We start from the raw sequence: 25202 nt of genomic DNA, 5'->3' as shown, positions 1-25202 counted from the left end.
TTAATATGTTATTATTTTACAGGATATGCTTCAAGAAATGTTTTTGTGATGCATGGCAATGAAATTTTACTTATTACTTATTTATTTTTATTATTATTTATAATATTTATGTGTCAACATAAACATAAGTATGCATTTATTTACATTGAATCAAAGGCAGTTTAATGTAAAAATTTACTAAAAGCAGTAAAACTAAATATATGGAAGATTTTATTTGTATGTCAAGAATGTGAGCGAAAATTGATTTAAAATTTTTCAATGAATTTTGAAGGTATGATTCTTAAAAATTTTTGACATACATATATATGTATACATATATGCAAAAATCTATATATAGTCTTTTGCATTCTTTATATATTTTTGAATATTTAAATTTTAAAGTATTTCAGTAAATTATTTCGTTACAATTTGAATAGTTCAACAAAATGTTACTTATGCTTACTTTTTTTAATCAATGTTTTTTTAATATTTTTTATTCCTATAATTATATTGTAATCATTTAAATTTTTTTTCCAGTACTTCATTTCATTTCTTTATTTTTATGCCATTGAAACTCATTTACTAGCTACATGGTTTATTTTGTTTGTAACTTACAACAATTACACTAAATTATATAAGTAAAACTACTTCAGAAGCACTCATACACATACAAACATAATTCTGAAATTTAGTCTAAAGTGCGCTCACAAAGTTTTTCACAAGAAAATGAGCGTAAAGTCATGCCGGTTGAGCGAAGAGAGCAAGAAAAATATGGTGACATATCAGGTTTCTTAAAATTTCTTAGCAAATAATCATTATTTCAAAATTGTTTAAGGAATTTTTTTTAAGTTTGGCCTTATTTCAAAAATAAACTCAAAATTGTTTTTGCAAACTTTAAAACAAACTCATTGACATTTCAATAACTTTCTTTATTTCCAATAAAAGTTTCGCACTTTTTCTTGAAAATAAAAATTAAGGAAAACGAAAATTTGTGTTAAAATCTCACTTTATAAAGCTTTTTAAACTATTTTATTTTTTTCATGAATAAGGGCATAAGTATTTAGTTGAATAGCACATACTGTAAGATGTTACTTTCTAATTTTTTCAGATTTGCAAGATTAAAAAAAAATTGGAAAACTTGATTTTTACTACCACAAAATTAGCTTACTACTTTTATTCGTGCATTTAAACCATCAAGTCGAATTTTTTTTTAACGCTTATAAGTCAATTTTTGTCTCTGAAAAATTATAAACACAAATTCTCCTGAAACTCTCTATAATTAATTAAGCCCGTTTTTGAATGTTTCAGAATTAAAAAAAATATTAACTAAAAAGATCGGCATCTTTACGTCTTCAATTAAGCTTCAAAATTTTTATTTCCATTTTTTAATTTGTTATATTTTTCCAAAAAAAAAAAATTGAAAATTTTATTGGAATTGTTTTACTCTGTAGTGTTAGAATTACAAGCATATACACAAACTTGTTGTCCCGCAAATAATTTAAATTTTTCCGAAAAGTCGAATAAATTTTTGTATTGAAATTTTTGGAAAAAATATTTTTGAAATTAACTAATCAAGCTCTATGGAAAAATAGATTTTTCTTAAAAAAAGAAATGAGAGATAATTTTTTTCTATTATTTTTTTTTTTTTTAAACACACAGCTTTCAAAAAATTTCGCACAGTTTGTTTAAAGAAATCTTTTTTGAACTAAAACAATATAAGCCCATGACTTTGATTTTTTTATGAAAAGGTTCTTTTATGAAAAGGTGTGGCTATCTAAATCTTTTCCTTTTTGTTTACTTATGTATTTGTACTTCATCTTTCAAAATGATTTTCAAATTTCCAACCTTTCTTCTTGCTCTCTCCACCTTTGCATGGTAGTCAAAAAGTGACTTCTCTTACAATATACACACAATCGATATATGTTTTATTCATATTCAGTTAAAATTATAATCTATATAATGCAGCACAATGTTTGCCGCCTGCTGTGTGGCGCCACATTCGCCAAGATCCTCTGCGGTACAGCCCGGGCGTATGAGTAACCTTCAAAGACAGTAGAACGGCCGGGCTTGCTCGATGCTCTGCTTCCCAATGCTTTCACTTTCATATGAAATTCTAAATTCTACGCCACACGCCTCCTCCTTCCCTCGCCGTCGACGATGCCGCCGCAGCCACCGCCGCTCCGCGCCACTCCACTTACTTCCACTTCTAGCTCCAAAAATCCACCATATTGACTAGTTTGCATTTTTTGAGCTCAAGTTTGGTGGGACGCGCGCGAAGTCAAGCCCTTCCGAAGATCGCTGACACGTCGCCCGTCGATTGTGAGTGTGACATATTGTTGCTGGCACTGCTGCCCCCGCCGCCACCGCCGCTGTGACCATTACTATTACCTCCACCAACACCACCAGCGCCGCCGCCGTGGTGCGCCACATTTCCCAGTGTTGTGCTCTGATGCATGAGGTGATTATGCACGCCACTGCCACCGCCGCCGCTACCACCTAAGCCCAAGCCATATTTGCTTGATGTTGTGGCAATGGTGCCGCTTGTAATGAGATGCTTGCGCGCTGCGGTGCCGCTATGCGTTAGCCCATTTGTGCCGTAAATGCTGCGATGCAACGCATATTGCGGCACCGCATCCAAATCGGACACAGACGAGGTGATCTTCGAGCGTACGGCAACCTTCTGCATGCTGCTGTACTTGTCGCTGGCGCTGAGCTTGATGTCGGGCAGATGACCAGAGGAGGCGGCGTGGTGTGCGTGATGCGCCAGCCCGCCGTTGGCGCGTGATTGTGTGGTGGTGGTAGCTTTGCTCGTCGTCGTCGTGATGGCAGCATTACTGACCGCTGTAGTGCTGGTGATGGAGGCGACTACGGCGCCATTGCTGCTGCCGTTGCCGTTGCCGTTACCATTGCCACAGCCACTAGCGCTACCGTTATTGGCGGTGTTCGCATTTGTGGCATTTGTGGGTGGCGAGACTTCGGTGAAACTGTAGCAGGATGATTTCTGTGAAGAGCTGTTGTTGAGACCGCCGGTCGATGATGAGTTGGACATGCGGCAGCTACGGTGACGATTGGATGAGGAGAGCTGCAGGAATTCATGGTGTGCCGCCTCCTCGGGTGTCATGCGCTCCGCTGGATCCCATTCAAGGCAGCGTTGCAGGAAGTTGATGAAATAACGATCTTGGCAGAAGAGTATCTGTGAGAGTGACTTGCCGCCTGGCAAGCGCTTGCGACCCTTGGAGTTGGTGGTGCAACGTGGTGCGCCACGTGAATCGAAGAACAAACGGCGTCGGGTGGCGTTGGCGATGAGGTCCTTCGGTGGCAGGCCAATCACTTCCATAATGCAGGCCAACTGCTCGACTTCGTTCTCGCCGGGGAAGAGCGGAAAGCCGGTGTAGAGCTCGGCGAGAATGCAACCTGCGCGAATAGAAAAGAAAAAAGTAGTTTAGAAAAAATTATAGTAACGATTTGGTGAGGATTTTCTTAATTTTTCGCTGTAGATAAATGGATATTTAGGTTCGAAAACACCCTATCTCAAAAAACTTTTCAAGAACGCCCTACTTCAGAATTTGATTGATGAACGCGCTATTACGGAGTTTAATTGAAAAATATCCTATCTCAGAATTTTCTTGAATTTGAAAATACATTAAAAATTTTCTGAGATAGGGCGTTCGTCAACCAAAGTGGAGGCTGCCTAAAATACCTATGTACATCCAAAACGATAAAAAAATCCACTAAAAATATCGATAATGAATATGTATGTGTCATATAATAATAAAATCGGACTGTAACCACGCCCACCTCACATATAACGGTATTTTTTCAAAAATGCAAAAGCTACGATATTTTCGCAAGACTTGATCCTAGTCGTTGAAATTTGGAAGGTGAATTGGAATTTTGGCATAAAATAAGACAATGTTGACATTTTTGTAAAGGGGCGTGGCACCGCCCAGTTGTGATGAAATGCTGTATCTTATCAGCCACTTTATTAAACCCCTAGAGTCTCGCAAACAAACTCGTTGAATATTTTCAAAATGGACAATAACCACGCCCTTCTCCCACATAACAGTGATTTACAGAAATCCGAAAACTGCCATAAATCTGCAACCACTTAAGCTAATTCACTCAAAATTGTTGTTTGCAATAATCTCTTAGCAGAAAAAGATATTATCATACATTTTTGGTAAATGGGCGTGTCGCCGCCCACTGGCGTATACATATCGATGGTACTCTGCAATAACGACACAATTCGAAATTCAAAATAAAAAAAATAAAAAAACTGTTACTACTACTGATCCACTTAACAGATCATGTCTCCAAAACTTTGTCGATTATACTTAGATATCGATAAACAAAAATTTAAAATTGAGTCGCATGTTATCGAGCAAGACTTATTTATGGTTAAGGTTAACAAACCATTAATTGCTTATTTTAATAGAAAGTAAAAAATTAGACCATCCTTCAAATTAAATAAAAAATGCTTAAAATCTGAAATCGAAAAAAATTTCAAACCCCCAATTTACGTCTACTTGTTTCAAGAAAAAAGTTAGCAACAGTTCACATTCTAAAAAATGCTAATTTTTGTTACTAATAGTTAAGAATCAGGATATTTAACATATTATATATATATACTACATATTAATTAAATTTAATTAGAAAAGTGAAATTCGAGCAATAAAATTGTTTTCTCTTAAAATAAAATTTTGCGAAAATTTTTATTTTTGAATATGAAATTATCAAAATAACACTTAATTTCAAGTCGGAAGTTTTCTTCGCTAAGTGCTAATGATGGTGGCTGCAGCTAAGCTGCCAGTCTGGCTGAGGTCACACTCATTTTTCTGCCAATACACAGCCAATTGCCGCTGAAGATTTTCTTGCTTCTACCAATTTTTTTGCTGCCTTCTTGCTTATGCTCTACACTACTTAGGCATTTGACCTTTAGTAATGTGCTTTTTTATGCAACGTTATTGAAAACTTACCGTCATATAGAGTGAACAAAATTTTTACACAGCGACCATTTGGAATGATTAATTTCGGCTTTACCACTACTACTTACGAATGCGAGGACAGTATTGAAGTATAAGGCAGATGAAATGATGTAATAAAGCGGCTATATATCTTCTATATTCACTGCCACATAGCAGCATAAGGACATAGAAGGCGCAAACACTGCAAAGCGTACAACTGACCTTGACTTTGTGTGGCTTGTGCAGACCAAAAAAGACTGTTGCGGCACCAAGAGTTGTATCATTGTTACGGAATCGATATAATTTTATTAAAAAGTACTATGTGATGAACGTGAATAGTAATAAGTTACATTTATTTACATGCGTTTTCAGGAGCTGCATTCATATCCATTTACATTGAACTATGGTTGCCGTGGTGTATGTGTAACCTCGCTTTAAATACATACATATGTATGTGAGCGATAAGCAGCTAAATTTTACATTTCTCAAGTGTTTGATTTCTGCTAACAAATCAATTGGGTAAACAGTTTTCATTCAAGTTATTTTAAGATTACTCTAGAAATTTCTTAATCCCCTTAAATAACAATGAAAATCGAATTTTCTCATGCTCTCGCTTATTGAGCCAATTTTGACGCAGTCAGTAACCGATATCTTTGCCAAATTATTGTCAGCTGCATGCGAAGCAAACCAATGACAATAGGAAGCTTAACTTGCATACAAATGTGTGTAAATTAGGGTGGGTCACAATAGTATGGAATGCATCTTTGAGGAATAAAAAAAAAAAATGTAAAAATTTCGGGCTCCAAAATTCGCTTATTCCGCGAACATTTACTCTGCAATTTCTACAGTTTATTTTAATTTTTTGTTTTTTACTTGCGCTTTATTATGAAAATCTGCTTCATCCTTATACCGCTAGTTGTATGCGCATTAATTTCTAACCAAAAACAGTTTTATGACATGCTGTGCACCATCAATGATGCTTTGCAAAAATTATATACTCAACAAAAGTTTGCTTTTATCCACATTCTAATGCATAATGCGCAGCAAAACTTTTTGGCAACAATGCCAGTTGTCTGCTACTACTGATTTCAGTTGCCAATGCCAATACCAAATCGCATTCGTATTTGACTTATGTAAGTACTAATATTTACTATGTATGCATATCCAGCGGTGCTTAAAAGCTTTTACTTTAATTTCAATTGTTCATTTTTGAGGTTCTTTTTTTTTTAGTGGAAATGAATGGATTGTGAATTTCGTACATTGAAAATGCAATCGCAAATTAGCTAATGTGAAATGTTTGCCATGGAAGTTTGAAGGACATTCGTATTATTTTTAGGTAATTCGTAATGTAGTGGATGTAAGTTTTATAAAAATAAAAAAAAAATGGAAATAAGAAAGAGGGTATGGGCAGACGAACAAAAATATATATATACATTTATCATGCTCTATGGATATCGATATTATAATCGGAAAAATTATGGATGTATCTATCAATATCGCCAACAATAAAGCTATTCATCAGAGACCGAACATAACAGTTATTGATGAAAACTGTCATTGAAAAATTCACTATGAAGGAACTGTTCTACCACTAAGTGATACATATCAATCGATTTCTTTTTTCAAATCAAATTTGAAAATAAATTTGTATTTGTAATTTTTATGTAAATCCAAAATAACAATTATTTTTGATTTTTATCTAAATAATCTGCAAATAACAGTTATTTTTAATTTTTATATTATATGTCTTAGATAACAGTTATCGAAGGCTTTTATTTATAAAAGTCATCAATAAAAATCAGTCAGTGACTTTTACATTTAAACAGTACAAAATTCATTAACATTTTTCACAGTTAAGAAGGTGTTGGAGAACAAAAGTTTACTACGACTTATAAAAATGACTTTTATTAGAGGGATTTAAAAAATAAAATAACTGTTAAAGTGCGATTTTTTTGATAAAAGTTGGTAACTGTTACGGTCCCTGCTATACATGGATATTTTTATCTGTATTTTTGACAAAAAAGTTTTTTATCGATAAAATTTTCGATATATTTTTCGATATTATTATCGAAATTGCTATCGATGTACTCAATATAATAACAACAGGAATTTATTGAAAATCGAAATCGTTGTAGGAACATATTGATCGTTATCATCATTGTTATACCTATCACGCCTTCGTTATAGATATAAATGCCCTTTGCTATTAACCACCATACTATTAATACATTTATTGATATCAGTTGTGATATCAAAATTGTTATCGATATATTATTGGATATTGGATTGATAAAACTATTTCTATGACTTTCAATATCGATAACAAAAGCTACCAAGCACCAAGTCGGCGTCACAAACACCCGCTCTATATCTACCCTTACTCAATGCGTTCAAATCAAAAACCTGCATAAGCCTACTACAGGTTGGCTTTCAGCCTACACAGCCGCACATACAACAAACAATTACCATTCTGATTGATGGTGATATCAAAATTGCCCAGAGGCGGTTCGAAAAATACTTGCAAGTGAACTTTCCACGCAGTGCAAGTGTAGTAGGCCTTACTCAAATATGTATTTAGACACTTTCTGAAGGGGACGATAAGTTGGAATGGAAAGTGCAGTTGGAATTCGCGGAAGGAAGCCACGGAAGGAAGTAATGAGGGTAGGCAGGAAGAATGTAAGGAAATTGTTGGCACCTCGTTAATGCAAGAAAGTTATTCAAATAAAGCAGCTCTGTAGCAGTGCTTTCAATGCTTTAAAAGCAGGTGGCGCTAGGTTAGCTATAAATATTTCTGCTTTCCTTTGATAACTCGAAGTGTAAAACTATCAATGACATACATTTTTTTCGCACTTTTTGCACAATTGATATTTATCACTCGCCCACTTTGAAATAAGTTAAGTGTTTTTTCGCACACTTATGCGCCTCTCTCTTCTGTGGCTACTATAGTTTCGATGCTAGTTAGTCGCCTTGGTAGGTTTAATTGTTAAAGTGCGTGTTGGTTGTGATTGAAAACATGTAGTAGAGAAGGGTAGAGCGGTAAAGAGCTTGGGCGTATGTATTTAAATGGCGGTCTCGTTGATTGTATAGCTGTTACACAATATGGTTATAGAAATATATAGACGTTTGAAGGAAGTAATTCAATTGCTTCTGGCTTTGATGCTGTTAATGGCAAAGTTGTAGCGGTAGATAGAAAAATTAGATATAGTTTGGGAACAGCGATGTCGATGTACATATGTATGTATGAAACTATGGAATACCTTTAATACAAGGTATAGATTCTAAAGCAAGCAGTTTATTTTTTTTTCACCAGTCAGACGAACGGAGTATAGTCGACGCTGCATTAGAACAGTAGTGGCTAGAGAGAAATCTCACCCCTAAAAAAGCTCTGCATGATCCCAAAGCCCTGTTCTTCACCACTCTAGAGTGGTCATGGAGAGCTATTATTAAGTGCGCGCTCATGTAAGATCAATATAAAGCTTGATAAAGCTCTTCCGCATGATATGAGGGTATCACTTTGAAAATCTTCTACATATGTATATTTCACGTCGCAGTCACAACCAAAACATTTTCTGTGGTTGAAGATCTTTAAAGCTTTATTTATTGTAAAAGCTTTAGACGGGAATAGAGAGCTTTTATAGGAAAATCAAAAGAGGTCTGCAAACGAGCAGGACTAAAATGTGAAGATAGAGCTTTCAAGCTGAACACGTCTACGCAATATATATATAAAGTTTATAAAAGCTCTTCTAGGGAGTAGCACTTTGAAGTGCATAGAGAGCTTGTATGCAATATTGGCCGATAAGAGCTTTTATTTTATGTCAGAGAGCTTTTAAAAGCATTGGAACTTGTTCCTTGCATGTGGCATACATTGAGATAAATTTGTCATTTATTCATTTTTATAGGCGGCATACAGGGTGCGTCTGACTCGCGAGTAATCAATTAATCGAACAAGCTGATTAATCGAAACCTTATTAATTAATTAATCATAGAAAATTATTTTAGATTCAACATAATATTTGATTAATTGTCGCAAATATATATTATAAAAAAAACTTAATTTGCTTTGAAAGCAAACTCGAAGAAAATGAGCAAAGTTACTTAGATTTCAAATATTTTTTTTTTATCAACACGTGTTTTGAATAATCAGAATTATGACCAATTAAAAAATTATTTGTTTAAATTAAAATTATTAAAATTATTTATTCAAACTAATTTAATTTGAAATTTGTTTAGAAAATATTTGCTCTGTTCTGAAATTTTAAATCGCTAACACGGAAAAACCAAAAATGTTTATTTTTGAAAAAAAAAAACATATTACTTTTTTCTGAGTGAAAATATTTAGAAGAGATTATCTACTACTTCAAAGATATCACAGTCAAAAAGCGTGGCAGCAGGGGATAATTTTTTGTTAATGATATTGGTCTACCACCAGAGTTACGGGCTTCGCTGCTTTTGATCGGGTTTCAATTTCAGCCTAAAACACCCCAAAATTTTTTCCTTATCACTCGAGCTTCTACAGTGCGCCACAAATGAATTAAAATTCCCTTTAATAAAATACTATACACTCAATGTTACTCTTTTGGCATTTCATGTACTGCTCATTTATGCAAATGGAAAAGCAAAATTTATCATCTGCTTGTTTGCCACTCAAACTCAGTGCGCAACATTGCTCAGTCAAGGTCAGCTTAGCAACGTATTTAATTGATTCCTTGGTGGCGCAATGCTGATTATCCAAACCATCTTTCTCAGCTACCGCAGGCTAGTTAAATATTTCGTTTATTTTCAATTTGGAGCGCATCGAAGGCAAATAAAATACATACAACACAGTCAGTGGTGTATCTCTTGAAGTGTAACAATACAGCGTATACTAAGCAGTATTGAATTGAAATTCCTCCACTTCATTGCTGTGATTATTACATCTAAATGTAGCCTAACTTGGGGTTGCTCTGTTATTATACGCAAGCACAGTGTAGCTGGTCCTTCATTTGGTTAGCGCCTTGCTCTGCTATTGCCATTATGTTGTGTTTAAGTATGTATTGCTTTGGCCATTGTTTTCGCCTTTGGCGTAGCATCCATACAAATTGTTTGTCATGGCTTTTGTAATTTATCACTTTGCGGTCAAAATGTCTAATGGAATTCATGTCTCTATTTTAAGGGGACATTTTATGGTTTGTGGTTAGATTAGCATCAGCCGGTGTTATAAATAAAATTATGTACCAATGTATGTTTGTATAAATATTTAGAGAGTGCGGTGTCTGCGGCTTTGACTTTCGCATTTATAGAGTTAAATGAGGATAGATTTGGGTTGCGAGGAAGCTGAAAATGATATATTAATCAGGATAAAATGCAAGGTTAAATATTGCGGTATATTTGAAATTGATTTCAGGTCGCAGGGAAGGCTTTTATTAAGTATGTAAATGTGAAGCTTAGAAAGAAAAATTGAATGTGTAATTTATGTAAAAGGTAAAAAGTAGTTAAAGAAATAGGTGGGAAAATCAAATAAGTTGAAAGATAAATAAAACTAGTGATTTCGCATGGCGTTAAAACGCCCAAAACTTTTTTTTTTGAATTTAAATTACTCTACGCCCAAAACTTAATTTCAAAACTTAAAAAATGTTCCAAATGTTAGTCCGAGTTACAAGAGATTCGAGTGCCAGTGGATAGCAGTCTGGAATAGTACATGTTTTTAGTTTCATCAAATTTTAAACCACCCTATACCGATGAAAAAAGTTCTTAATTCAAAAAAAAAATGAACAAGTAATTTTTAGCAAAAAAAAACCGACTTCAACTCTCATATAAAACAAATATATATATATATATATATATAGCTCATGATCCACTGATCGGATCTTAATCAGATTAGTATGGCACCACCTCTGAGACACTACCTTTCCGATGCAAAAAGAATTATCGAAATCGGTTGACGTGGTCCAAACCTCCTCCTTTTTTGGAAGTCAGTTTTAAAAAATTTCCCACACATCTACGGGAAAAATTTTTAATTTGACCTCTCATTTTTGAAATTCTCTTTCAAAAGTATTCCCAAACTAAAACCTTCTTAAATCTATTTCATCAGACATTGGGATACACATGTATTTCAATAAACTGAAGAACTTATTTGAATTGGATTTTTGTAACAAACGGCAACCCTCCTAAATAAATTTATAATTTGAACGTATCTTTTTAAACACGTAGCAAACCCTCTTCAAACATTCCAAATGGTCAAACTAAAGATTTCGTAACATTCTTTCTTTTGACTACGGTATTTTGATATTTCATATACTTTTTGTATTAGTTAATTGAGTTAGACCTTTCAAACATGTGGCAGCCCTCTTCAAAAGTGTTTTTAAGCTTAATCCTTGTTAACTCTCCTTCGCTTGACATTGCGATACATATGTTAGTTAACTGATGAATTAAGTGGAATTTGATTTTTTTAACATGTGGCAACCCCGCCAAGTACAGTTCAGAAATAAAAGTTTTTTAAACCCCAATCGACTATACCCATATTTTAATAATTCTTTAAACTTATTAAATAATTTGAATTAAACTTTTTAAACCGGTGGCAGCCCTCTTTCAACACCTCAAAAATATTCTGACGTTCAAATTAAAGATTTCTTAACACTCCTTCGTTTGACATCCATATTTTGAAGTTTCATATACCACCTTGTGTATAAGTAAACTAACTTCGACATTTCAAGCAGGTGGCAACCCTCTTCAAAACATTTTCAAACTAATACTTTCTGAAACCCCTTTCATTTGGTGACCCATATGGTGATACATATTTTTCTTACCTAATATGATTTTTTAAACAGGTGGCAACCCTCCCATAGTTCAGCTAAGAAACAAAAATTTTGTAATGGTCGATTTTTTTATTTTTTTAATAATTTGAATATAATATTTTAAATGGTTGCAACTCTTTTTAAAAAAAGTATATATATATAGATGACTAACTAAAAAAATGCTTATCCCATTTCAATCGCAATTTGGTTGGTTTTTTTGGTTGCTTTGCTCAGGGATGGTAATCAATATACGTAAAAAGCGCTTCATCGATATTTTATGATTTTTCTTTTTTTTTCGCTCAAAAATAATAATCATTGTTGTTATTAATTTTAATGTTTATTGTTTAAACTCGAGAAGTCAAAATTTAAGGCAAAATGATTATTTTCCGTCCCTAGTTTTACTTGCAAGGAAAAACAGAATGCTTTTTTTTAGATCTCAACAAGGCATACGTTATCTCAAGTGTAAAAGCACATCACTTCTACGGTTACGATCCCACCTGAAGTCTAGAAAAAGGAGTCTGATGAGAGGATGTGGTAATGTCCGTTTTACTCCTTTTGTTTTTTCTAAACATAAATCGTGGTATAAAGCTCAAAACTACCTTTAAAATAAATATAAACATACCACAATAATATAAACATAAAATAGAAAAGAAAAGTTAAAAGCTTTTACTGCTAGCAAATCTCCGAGATTTTCTTCTGCTCGTTTAGCCAACTCGACGCTGTTTGTGAAATTTTTAATTACAACCTGCAATTTTGTTACTGCATTAAAATTTCATAGCAAGGTTGTCCTTTGCAAAATATTTTAATAGCATTTTTTTTTTAAAGATATTCTGAAACCTAAAAAAAGGGCAGCATCAGAAGTAACTATCGTGGCACAGCTTTACTAGCTGCGCAAAGTGAGCAACACATTTTATGAAAGATTTACGCTCACCTTGTTTTGCACAAATCTTTTATTTTGAAGTATAAAAACATTTAAATGGAAATCCAGTGCATAGTAAGCATCAACCTTCGGCAAATACTTGAGCAGCAATAATCAAAGCAACGCAAAGTTATGGGGAGAAAGTGTAAAACATATGGACATATGTATGTATGTATGTATGTATTTCCATTCATTGAACCTAGTAGAGAATTTACAGCAAATGGAAATAATCAAGCACTAATAGTCGTAGCTACTATAATAGATATTTCCACTGAAAAGAGCTCCGTTTGACGGTTCCAAAAAATGAGGCCTATAGCCTCTACGGCTAATTCCCCTACAAATAATTATACAAAATACACTTCATTGGAAATGCACGATCACGCAGATGTCGCGTTTTCGGTTAGCCACCAGAAGCAGAGTTGATTCCTTTGGAACTGGCTGACTGTAGAGAAGATTAAACGCTATCCATAGGGCGTATAACAACACCTTCATGAGCATTGAATCGCTAGGGATGCATTTCAAGAAGTGCACTCGGCAGCTGCTCTTGAAGAAGAGCTAGAACTGACCAGAGAAATTCAGGATAAGTTTAGTCTGGATAATTTATCCAGAATCGACGACGGCATACAAAATAAGGTTCAGGCTTATGGACACAAAACAACTCCTCTCTTGCCAACTAAAAACCCACTCATCTATTTAACACTTCTTTGCCTTAGGTTTGACTCTGTTAAAACGGCATAGTGCGTAATTTTCGCCGACCGCTGCAGGGTGTCAGTAGGGTTGCTTAGAGATTTGTAATTATGCAGTTTAAATTGATTTATTTAAAATCTACTTTCTCTTAATTTATGCAACTGAAAGTTGATTGAAGTCTTTAACTGTAGAGTGCTTTGTTACGATCACAAATTGCTCTGATGCAATGGCAATGCTATTGTCAATATTGTTCAGTTTGGTTTTCCATTTCATCAACCTATACCTGCAGAATGCGCTCTATCCATGCAAGTTGCTGCGCCTGCAAGCCCAAAATTATATTCAAACACTAAAAAAAGCGAGTTTTAATTAACCATTTCAAGCTAATAATAATAAAACCAAATTCGCTTATTTTCTATGTTGGCCTGATTTTGACACTTGTTTGACTGAAAATAAAAAATATTCTAGATCATTTCTTTTGTTTCGATTTTTTTTTTTGTGCGACTGTCTGCTCCATTATTTTAACGCATACGATTTATTTAGGGCCAAGTCCAAATTTGACCCTCAGATGCTTAAAAATGGTGGGAAATAACTAAATTTGCTATTTTTTGACAATTTTTAATTTTCAATATTTTTGTGAATATAAATTTTTGCAAGGTTTTGACTCTTTCTGATTGGCTGAAGCAGGCAGCTCTCTGGTACTTAATGGCTATGCCTTTGATATACATAAGAGCTTGTGTGATTTTAGTAGAACTTATGTTGCATCGCACGGTATTTTATTTTTTATTCTTGTGTAGATAAATATTTAGTTTACCCCCTTTTCATATTTCGACGCATTAAGCGGACGACAAAAATTCCAAATTATAATTATATATATATATTTTTTTTTAAATACATTTTTGTTATCTTGCATCTCTGTTGGATGCGTTTTCTTTTGCCTTTAAGCGATGAAAATCATATTTTGGTGTTATAAATTTTTATTATTTTTTTTTTTCCTCGAGTAAACCAAAAAGTCATCGGAAGCAGTACGAAACCGAATTCACGAAAAAAGTATATAGCTTATGAGTTAAGTGTACGCACGTACCTATGTATGCTGCTGCAAAAAAATGTATGACACACAATATTTTTTTTTTTTTCTACCCTTGCATAAAAGTACTTTTTTTTAATGCAGCGGGAAAAAAGCAAGCATACATGCATAAATATCATGAAAAAATTCTTTTGTGTTAAGCGTGAACACCTCTAAATATACATACATATGTACACATAAATCTGCATAAATACATGCATATGTATGTACATATGAATATGCTGAGATCCATAAGCGCAGAATTCACTTATCCTTGCATCCACTGAATGCACTCCGAAGGTGTAAGTGCATGCGCTCACCTGCATATGTATATACTTAAGTGTGTATGCTTACCAACACTCTCACTCCAAGTTACACCTTTGATCACAAATGCATTCAGGGTAGGTGTTTTTGTTGTTGTATATAACATGCAGTGTGGTAAAACATTTTACTTGATATTATCTCAAAGCCACAGTGCAGCCATTAGCGTAAGTAGAAATATGAATTTGCATTTGAGTGCAACGCATAACGCATTTCTGTGTCAACATTTTCCATGACATTTGTGAATGTAGATGTCGGTGAGTGGTTTTGAAGAGAAAAAAACAAACACATCCTTGCGTTATTTTATGTTTGAGAAAATACAAAAGCAGCTTCACTTTCAGGTGTAGGGTGAATCTTAGCTCAGAGAAAATAATCTTTTTACAGACTTCACTTTTTGAGACTTTAATTTATCTAACATAGTCTACAAAAGAATGTAAAGGCACCAAAGTAAACGCAATTAAATAGTGCGATACTGGAAAACGTCATTGCCTACTTTATACATTTTCACCTACCTGAGTTTCACGATCCATCTAGGGTCTGATCGTATAAGCCCTTTGTCTCTGATTTGCAATGAACATTCCTAAAAAATTATAAACCTGCATTTCCCAATTTGCCAAACAACTTCGTAACGACGTCGTTTCCTACTCGTTCTGGTGAACAACTCGCCGTCGGATGAAAATCACAGTTCGCCGACGAGCCGCCAAAACGATTTAACAAAAACCTTATAAATCGAATTTCAAACTGTGTGCAATATTTAAAAAAAAAATTAGCAAGCATTCCTAAAAATTTCATACTTTTCGATCTGAATTAAAAGAAAAAATATAAAGCAATTTTATAGCTCATTAAATTTTGTGTAATAGAGTACAAATTTTGTACGGAAAAAATGAATTCGATTTAACGTCGATTCGAACTCGTCCGCGCTCTGTGGCAAATTGCGCCTAAAAGTAGGACACGAAATATATATTTTGCTTAATTTTTCCGCTTTGATCGCATTTCACATTGGTTCTCTAAATTTTTACCCTGTTCTCTCTCTTCCTATTGATTGATAGTTTGAAGACCACCTGAAAGCCTATCTTCCCAATAGAGAGGTGTGCATAGACCGTAACAAAACTAACAACCAAGGTACATTGAGCAGGTAGTATCAGTAGAGCAGCTGATTTGATTTATTTTCAAATTATTTGGTCTCCAAAATGTCAAATATTTTTAATTTTTTCTCACGAAAATTATAAGTTGTTAAAATCCATTTGCTTGTGAAACCTTTTTCCATACAAAACAAGCGATTGAATAGCAGCTTTTGGAACGTTCGCCCAACTCGGCAGCACGACCGCTGATTACTGGGCCTTGCAAAGGATGGATCAATGCTTCGAGAAGCAAACAAATTTACTAGGAAAGAAAGTTGCATCAATTTTTATTTTTTCCAATTTCAATTTTTAATTTTTTATAATTTTTTGTATTTCACATGGCACGCTTTGATTTAGAAGAAAAAATTCAGAACAGTTGTTAACACTTTCGATACCAGAAGCAACAACAAAATACACGCAAATGTTGTTTTTGCTCTACTGATACTACCTGTTTAATGTGCCTTGCTAACAACACTACATAGCCCAAATTATATTTATCATTCATTCATTTTGCTTGTAAAAGCAGTTCGTTTTCAAATATTTTTATAAAAAATCCAGTTGTTTTCTACCAACTCACCTAAGCTCCACATATCGATGGCGGTGCCATATTGCAGTCCAAGTATCACTTCTGGTGAGCGATAAAATCTCGATTGTATGTATGTGTAAATTTTACGACTCACATAGCAAGAGCTGCCAAAATCGATGACTTTTATTGAACTACTGCCACGTTGTTTAAGCAGAATATTTTCCTGTAAAAGATAATAAAGTGAAAGCCATAAAGAGTATTTGGCATTTCATGCTATGGGAAAGTGACAAACTGTGTACATAAAAAAGGAAAAACGAAGCTGGGTATTTTGTTGAATCGGTGAGTCAGCAAAAAGGGCTTATTTTTTGCCAGTTTGGTTTTCTTAAAGAAGAAGCGTGTTTTGTAAATTTCAACAGATAGAGAAGTACTTATTTCCGCCATCAGATAGATAGACAGTTTGATTGACAATAAAAAGGGACTACAAAAAATCGAATGAAGCAGTGGCACCAAAATTGGAAAGATATTGCTTGCTGCTTAACATTTTTAGAAAACTTAAATTTAGATAGAAAATTACTTGTAAGATGACTAAGCTGGAATCAAAGAATTTTTTTTGGGGGGTTTTTGGAGCTATTGAGCCTCTAAAGCGACTCCTGAAAGTATTCTTAAAGCATGAGTTTAGCTCGCTTCGAACACCTTTAAAAGCTTTTCTGGTTGTGTTCGCTATTCACAACTAAAAGGTAGAAAATAATAGTTTTGTTTCTTGAACAAAGTCCAACTAATTATAGTAAAGTGGAGCTGCATTAACTAAAATTTCAATAGGTTAATCGTACTCCTTGTGTGTATCTTTGTGGCCTATAGCCTCCACAAAGATCGTTTTATGGATCCTAATTAAGCAGCGGTTGCCTAAAATATACACAGTTTGACCCCAAAGTCTCGCTCGGCATTCCATATTTTAACCACAGATGTTTGACGCATACAAAAAATGGCATCCATACTTACCGGTTTGAGATCACAGTGTATGATATTCTCTTTGTAAAGCAGACGCAAGCATTTAACGATCGAGTTACAAAAACGTCGAATCAAACTCATGCTGAAACCATTGTAGTTATTCTTCTTGATCAATTCATAGAGATTGAGACTGTAAAGGAAGGAAAAAGAGATGGTTTAAATAATGGCTGTTGTAAAAACATAGATTTATTCTAAAGTTTATAAGTAGCTAGTAGGAAAAATCACAAGAGATATTTTTCCTAATTTCTGTTACTTAAATAGGTGCATTGCTTTTGCTGTAAATTTTCTTGGATAAATAAATATACAAACCCAGCATTGGAAATAAATATGCGAAGTAGCATTGGAGCAAAAACTGGTATCTAAAATGTCAAGAAATTATCTAACTTTTTAATTATACAAAACAACAAAAATTGAAATAAAAAAAGTTTAAAATTTTTGTGACTTTCTTTCATTCACGGTCCAATAATCAGCGTTTATGCAAATAGATTTTGCCATTCAAGAATTGTTGTGAAACAATTTTAAATATTTGACAGTTTAGAGACAAAATAATTTGCAAAAAATTTCATTTAAGCTGCTCTACTGCTGCTACATGTTTAATGCGCCTTGGTACGAATTTTTTTTTTTTTTTGTTCAGCGCTGCATACTGATTAAGAAATTTTTAGATAACATCATTTTTTCCCCATTTCTAGTTTTTTAAGACTCTTGGAGAGGTTTTTGTAACTTAGCACATCATTGAACTTCATTTAATTTAAAAGTTACATGCATTCCAGTTTGTCGATAAATTTCGATAATTTGATACATATCGATAATTGAACTCATTTAGAAAAGACTAAAATCCGATAAAAAAAATTCGATAACTCGACTGATTTCGATAAATTTCGCGTCGTTCGGTCGTTTTAGGGACTCAATATATTTTGACGACTAAAAAATTTATGTATCTACCTCAATATAAATCGCTAACTCGATAAACTCTGGATACGTCTGTAAATTTCGATAACTCGGTTAACAAATTTTGATATCTCCATATTTTTCGAAAGTTATCGACAAATTTCTCTAAAAATTCTGTTAAAATTTGATAAGCAGTCATAACTCGATAAACTTATATGTAATTGAAATTACTTATATACATATAATTGAATAACGATAAATAGCGATAACTCGATAGGTTGAAATATGTCGATGCATTACGAAATTCGGCAAGCTTCGTTTATAAATAATGATAATTCAATAAATATCGATAACTTTATAAATGTCATTGACTTGATAAATTTCGAAAATTCCATACATTTTTATAGCTCGATAAATATCCGTAAATTTCGACTACTTTTCTGTGTCTATAAATTTCGACAACTCAATAAACATTGAGCAATTTGAATAATACGATACATTGCTGTAATTCAATAAACATGAATAACTCGATAAATTTCGATAACCATAAACTTCGACTAATTTCGATAACTTGATAACTTTACATTTGTTATGGCTGAATTTATTTCGATGCCTATCGAAAAATTTCAATACATTTTCCTACCTTTTCCGTTACTCTAATTCTTATGTATTTCTAATTATTTTCATTTTCGTCTTTATCTTCAATTTTGCCCACATATTTTTCTTAATTATTCTTATCATTTATTTCTTCATCATCACATTTATCTTTATTACTTCAAAAACGAAGTGAAACAAATTCGAAAGCAACACAATTTTGGTAGGTTCCAACAACAACTATACACAAATACGGAAATTTTCAAACGACGATTTTGGCCAATTGTGGAACCATTAAAAATATGCTCATCTACAGAAAAATAGCTTTCCAATGGTGTTCTTGGTTTTGAAATCGGTTCGGTAGAATCGCCAAACGAACGGTTGCAAAATGTATGTTAGCGTATTAATATAAAGATTTTTCATATTGCAAGTATTAATTTAAATTTTCTTCGTCCTTAATTCTTAAATTTTGCATGCATTCATTGAGCTACCATAAAGCGCCTCCCAAACTGCATCGAATTTAAAACTTCGTCCGTACTTGTCGAAGTTATGTATTGAGTCTAGGCGATTACACGGGAGAATACCAGCAAATCGACTGCTGTAATGTATGCATGAATGTAATTCTATAGAGTTATGACAAAGCAAGAGAGTGCTAAAAAGTGCTCAGCAAACTCACAAAGCAAGTGGCACACAGAGTTGCACACTATCTGTTGATAACTGCAAGCCACTCGAGGGTCTGCGTGGCGTATACGTAACACTGAATAGCAGCTTCCATACAATGGAAATATGTACATATGTACTGAGGAAGATTGAGTTAAATTGGATATTGTATGTATGTGCGTTTGTAGTCATGTATGTATGTTTGTTTGTTATACATACATTTGTATATGTAAGCGAAGCCCAACAATATTAAACAAAGCATTCGCTTAATATTTTAGTTAGATTTCATTATCTCTTTTTTAGTGGCATTTAAAAAATGTTTACCCAAATTTTATTTAATTTCCTATAAAGTTAAATAACATAAAATAGGATCTTTTTACATCGAAATAGCCATACATATTGCACATCACCTTCAAAAGAGACACAACTCAAAATTTGGCATTTTTGAAATTACATTGTGCTAAAAATGTACTTAGAACTTTTATTTAACTTTCAGCAAAAGCAGGAGTAAATTTTTGTTATAATCTGTCAGAAAAAAACCTAAGGTAAAGTCTCCCTTGCCCATATGATAATCATGTGCTAAGAAATAGTTTTTCGCATTTTCTGACAAACGTGTAAATTGGAGTTATGTCCCCTTTGAAGACGGTGTGCGATATATGCATGTATGAGCAGTTTGGTGAATACCGAAAAAGTTTCCAGCTCTTTCTTCATATGATTGCTCGGCTAAATGTGTTTATCAGTATGCATAAACCCTGCACGAAATTCGAGTGGCTTTATCTATCATCTTTTTACCTAATGAAATTGATATTCGGAATGATTTATGTATGTACATCGCCGAAAACGAAACCAAGGCAAAAATTCACTCAATCCTGAGACACCTGAAAAAAAAGCGAAATCGATTCAAGGTATGTATTTCCAACGCCCACCAAAAACAGAATTGTTACCTTTTATATATCAAAACAACAATATTAATAAAATATATCCTCCACTTGTGATTTTTTAGACCTAAACAATCAGCCCAAACATTCAGAATCGATGATTTTTTGTCGCGATTTTCTAATACTTTGAGTTTTTATTCACTGCCTACCGTGATTTTCTCTGAATAAATTTACTTCTTGTCCATACGAGTAGCGTGGCAGCGATTTTTTATAGCGTGGTAGCGCTCAAATCTGTGCTCATAAGATATCTTCAAATGTCATTTAGCATGTGAGGGTGACTTATGGCCATACTTCGCATAACTTCGCACAACTTCGCATAACATTCAAACTGTAATTTCGTGTGTTCTTTGTATGTATTTTGTATGTATTCCATTACCCAGAAATTAACGGAACTTTTAAAAACATAGCGATCTGTTTAGTTTAGATTTTGCTTCACATTTTCTTAAGTTATATTTTTATTGCACTGGTACAAATGGTTGTGCGAAGTTATGCGAAGTATGCAATTATCAGACCTTTAATTTAAACACAACTACCCTTTTAAAGAGTTTAAACCTTTCTTGAGAAAATGTTAAAACAATTGGAAAATTAAATAAGCTTATTGCCGAAAAGTGAAAAACTCGAATTCAGAATTATTTTTCTCAGAGATTTGAGCAAGAAGGAATTTTTAAATTAAATTTTTTTAGCTGAAAACTTCTATCTTTCTTTAAGCAATGAGTTTAGGTGTTTTGGCAACTTTTCTGTAAATTTTTGAGAGTTTATAGAATATGTTGTGGCTCTCTAGGGATTTTATCGGAACTGGAACTCTTTTGGACCCTTCTACATTTTTTCGGAAATTAAAAAAAAAATGGAAACTGCGAGAAATTTCTGATATAAAATAAATAGGCAAATTTTTATTGAAAGCAATACTGAAAGTATTAAGATTTCTTGCTAAAAATAAAAAAAAATTTAAGTAATTATCAATTATTTTCAAATTTATAATTATCAATATTGAAAATATCGATAAATGAAAGATCAATAGTTTCATGCAAAGTCAAAACCATTTCATATTCAATGTTTAGTCTATTCTACAAGATTTGTTATTTCAAAAGTAATTTTGTAGTTAATTTTTTCTTAGAGGGTTCGAACAAATTATGTCGTTATTTTCATAGAGACATATCGTGAATGTACGAAGTATGTAGTATAGCGGTACCGTGTGTTTGCTGCTTTACTAAGACACTTGGTGCGCGACATTGTGCAAAATTTGATAACGAAAATGCAATTAAAACGCTGCTTGTAGCGCATGCCAATAGAATAGCAAAACGCGAAAGAGACAGGAAAAGTTTGCAAGGAATGCCTGGCGAGAGTGTATGCATGCTGTTGAAAATAAAACTTTTCCTAAAAGTGTTTAACATTTGGCAGTAAATGAAAAATTCGAAACTAAAAATTAAAAATTCTAGATTGCACAAGAAAAATTTTTCGAATGAGGCTTACAGCGAATTTGTGAACTGAAACGAACCGAATTATCTAGATTTCCAGTTTCAAGTTCTCGACACAAATAGCATAGATCTTGTGTTAGACCTATGAAATTAATATTAATTGAAATATAGACATAGTAGGTTTGCTTCAGCTTTCTATTAATGTTCAAGCAATTTTCTTCAATACTTAAATTCACAGCTTCTTATGTTAACCAGGACAGGATGCTTTAATATTCATACTAAGACGAGCACGTAGGGCATTAAAAATAGCAGCAGTACGAGTTATCTACCAGAATTGTGACTGCCATTCAAACCACGTTGGCGTTACAATGGTCTATGGCTTGGCTTCTGCTTGCATTTGTGTTTAAGTCCTTTATACAAAGTGCACTTATGCCACTCAGCAGACAGATGATGCCGCAATTACAACATATGTAATGTCAGTTTGTTCAAAAGCTGTAAACTATATGACTATTTGTTTTGAGCAGCTATTGAAATCTTTAGCAGGAAAGTTCAGTTGGTTGTATGGATGAAATATGTACGAGTGGGTTGAGGATTTGCACATTTCTAGCAAAAATGTACATAGGAAGTATGGGTGTACATTAGGGTGGCTAAACATTGTTTCATCTGTTCAGCCACCCGCCAGGTCTGAAGATTATGCAACGGTATTTAAAACCCATATTTTAAATAAATAATTAAATAAGCTTAAATTTTTAATAACCGTTGTTGTATTTTTTAGAAAGGTGGCAACCCCGTACAAAAATATTTCTTAAACCTCTTCAAACACTTTTAGTTTTGATGAGGAAACTTACTTATTTTATTGAGAAGTTAAATAATTTTTAATTTGCAAATATCTGGCAACTCCATTTTTCAAATTTTTTCACCACAAACCTACATAAACACATCCGTTGAGCTGTTTTGCGTGCTGTGGTTATGAAAACATAAAATAACTAATTTTTGTTTACAACAGACAGGATTATCGTGTTATTAAAACACACTTAGTAAAATTTTTAAGTTAAGTAAGCACCATAGTGTTGCCTTTTGAGGTTTTCTGAAGGGAAATAGTCTTATTCGATAAAACAAAATTTTGTATTTCTAACGATTTTATGGCAATTCAAAATACCGATTCCAAATAAAAAAATACGTGTCTCTTTATTTTTTGATATTTTTCAGTTTGCGGGTCGGCAGCAAGGAAAAATCAAAAAGTAGATTTTCCTATGTATATTTGGGCCACCCTAGTGTGCATACATATGTACATATATGCTGGTTGGAGATTTGCAGAAACCAGTTGCCAGATGAAATGTTAGTTTGCACATTATAATGGCCTTGAGGTCTTTGTCGTTATGAATGAGTTCTGGAATCATACTTATGTTAGGTGATTCAATTCTAAAGCAATGATTGAAATCATTTTCGCATCACAAATGCCACTTTACTTTAATTAAATTCAGGGGCCACGTATATAGAGAAGAAATTATGTAGAAGAATTTGAATGAGCTAGGGAGTTTTGAATGCACAAAACTCATTTTAACATATCAACCATACTTTTCATGCAGCAAAACAGTGTAGAAGTCCACACAACCAATGATGAATTTGAGAACTGCCGTACTTTGGAGCCAGTTATAGGGATGAACTAACTGCCAGGCGCAAAGAATTTTACGGTTAAGGCTAATGAAAACTCTTGATGCAATATAATAAAGAGTTTCCTAAAGTGACGAGATAGAGTGCTGGCGATATTCCATTCACGCAGAAAATGGCCAGCTTACGGTCATTATTGCGTCATTGGCAACCTACCGCATACCTTTCATAAAAAACGGGGATCCAAAAAACACTTCAAAAATCAGTTTTGAGGCAAATCTATTGAAAGTGGACGAGTTACATCCGGTTTTCCTCAGCAACTACTAAGATTTATCTATGAGTCTGGTACGAGGATCAATGATTCCGGAATTCCAAACTGTTTTTCCCATCATTTCTTTTCTTCATTTTTAGATTGGGTAGCGAAGAAGAGAAAATAGCAGAGCACATATGGCTTCCACTAGACTTATGCTCTTCATTTACCTTCTCTTCTACACTTTCCCAAATTCTGCTTACATGGCCTAAACGACCCAACCGTTAAGCAGATATCCTATGTCCTTTCTCTGCAAAAGAGCCAGTGAGGAGCTTTAATCAAAAAGCTTTGTTACAAGGCATCGGTTTTGCGCCTATAATTTTGCCTAGATGTTAACATTTTTAGATCGAGAGAGCGGCAAAAGGTCTTGTTGTATCATTATGATATCGATATCTACAATATGACGATTATAATGTCGATAACATTCATCAGTTTTGCTGATATATTAAAATGCTTAGCTTGAAGGTTCAAAGGCAGGTGCAAGATCTATACTATAGTTATAATAATTATAATTATGATATCGATTTCGATAAATGACGATTACAATATCGATAATATCTCGATAAAAACATCGATAAATATATAGAGAAACATCGCTTGTTTTTTTTTTTTAATTATGTCTACGTATCGCTAATATTTTCTATTTGCTTACTTCTTTAAAAATCTCGTTAATTATTTGGAAGAATAAGACAGTAACGATATCGAAAGGTTCACTCGTACATATGTACATATGTTTGGCAAGCGATAATTCTATTGCAATGCTATCAAGGATCTGAAAACTCATAGCCATTGGAATTACCTTTAATTGCACAGTTAACTAAAATCAGATAAATTTTTATAGCCCCAGGCCAGTATCGTTAAGCAAGTAGAAAAAATTCGCTTATCCAAAATTGAAGGTTAAAAGCAAAATTCTCATACAATTTCCGGAATTTAAATGCCATTTTGTTTTTTTTTGTTGGTTAAATAAAACTGCAAGTGTGAATGTAGAAATGTCAAAGACAACTATTTCGATGACAGGCTAACGGCTATGCACCTACCATCTTCTTTCACAAAGCCAACCACACTCTCTCTCCGCCACCACTGCCATCATGCAGTCAAAGCCGCGATACTTAAGCGCACAGCAAGCAATTTCTCGGCAGTCAAATGTAGATAAATTTATAAATATTAGTAGCTCGTTACCAAGCATTGCATGTCACTAGACGATTTATAAACAGAAATTTTCCGCAGCCAAATTTTGACGTACATATATACTCGTATATAAAAAGGTGGAGAAGGAGGAGCAGGGGATGATTACCAACTCGCATGCTTGTTAGGCGCAGTGCGAAAAACATTGTCAATGCCGAGAACAGTTGTTAGAGTAGCTTGTTACATACTTATTTAGGCTGTTGTTTATTTAATTTGTATTAGCTGATTATGAACCTCGAT

General features: G+C 33.6%; 1 protein-coding gene across 1 annotated transcript in view; it reads right to left on the bottom strand.

The window, feature by feature from the left end:
- Positions 1-1579: 1579 nt before the first annotated feature.
- Positions 1580-25202, bottom strand: part of Dyrk2 (Dual-specificity tyrosine phosphorylation-regulated kinase 2) — a 49976-nt gene continuing 26353 nt past the window's right edge. The window contains exons 5-7 of the mRNA XM_017623000.1: positions 17353-17491; positions 16405-16576; positions 1580-3393 (exon numbers count right to left, since the gene is read on the bottom strand). Of these exons, the coding sequence (XP_017478489.1) occupies positions 2258-3393; positions 16405-16576; positions 17353-17491 (1447 nt within the window). The 3' untranslated portion in view covers positions 1580-2257. The remainder of the gene's footprint in view (positions 3394-16404; positions 16577-17352; positions 17492-25202) is intronic.

Source organism: Rhagoletis zephyria, unplaced genomic scaffold (assembly GCF_001687245.7).
Source record: "Rhagoletis zephyria isolate East Lansing unplaced genomic scaffold, Rhagoletis_zephyria_1.1 Rzeph_scaffold_03009, whole genome shotgun sequence".
Lineage (NCBI taxonomy): Eukaryota > Metazoa > Arthropoda > Insecta > Diptera > Tephritidae > Rhagoletis > Rhagoletis zephyria.
Note: the sequence above shows the minus strand (reverse complement) of the source record. Positions and strands in the feature narration are given on the sequence as shown.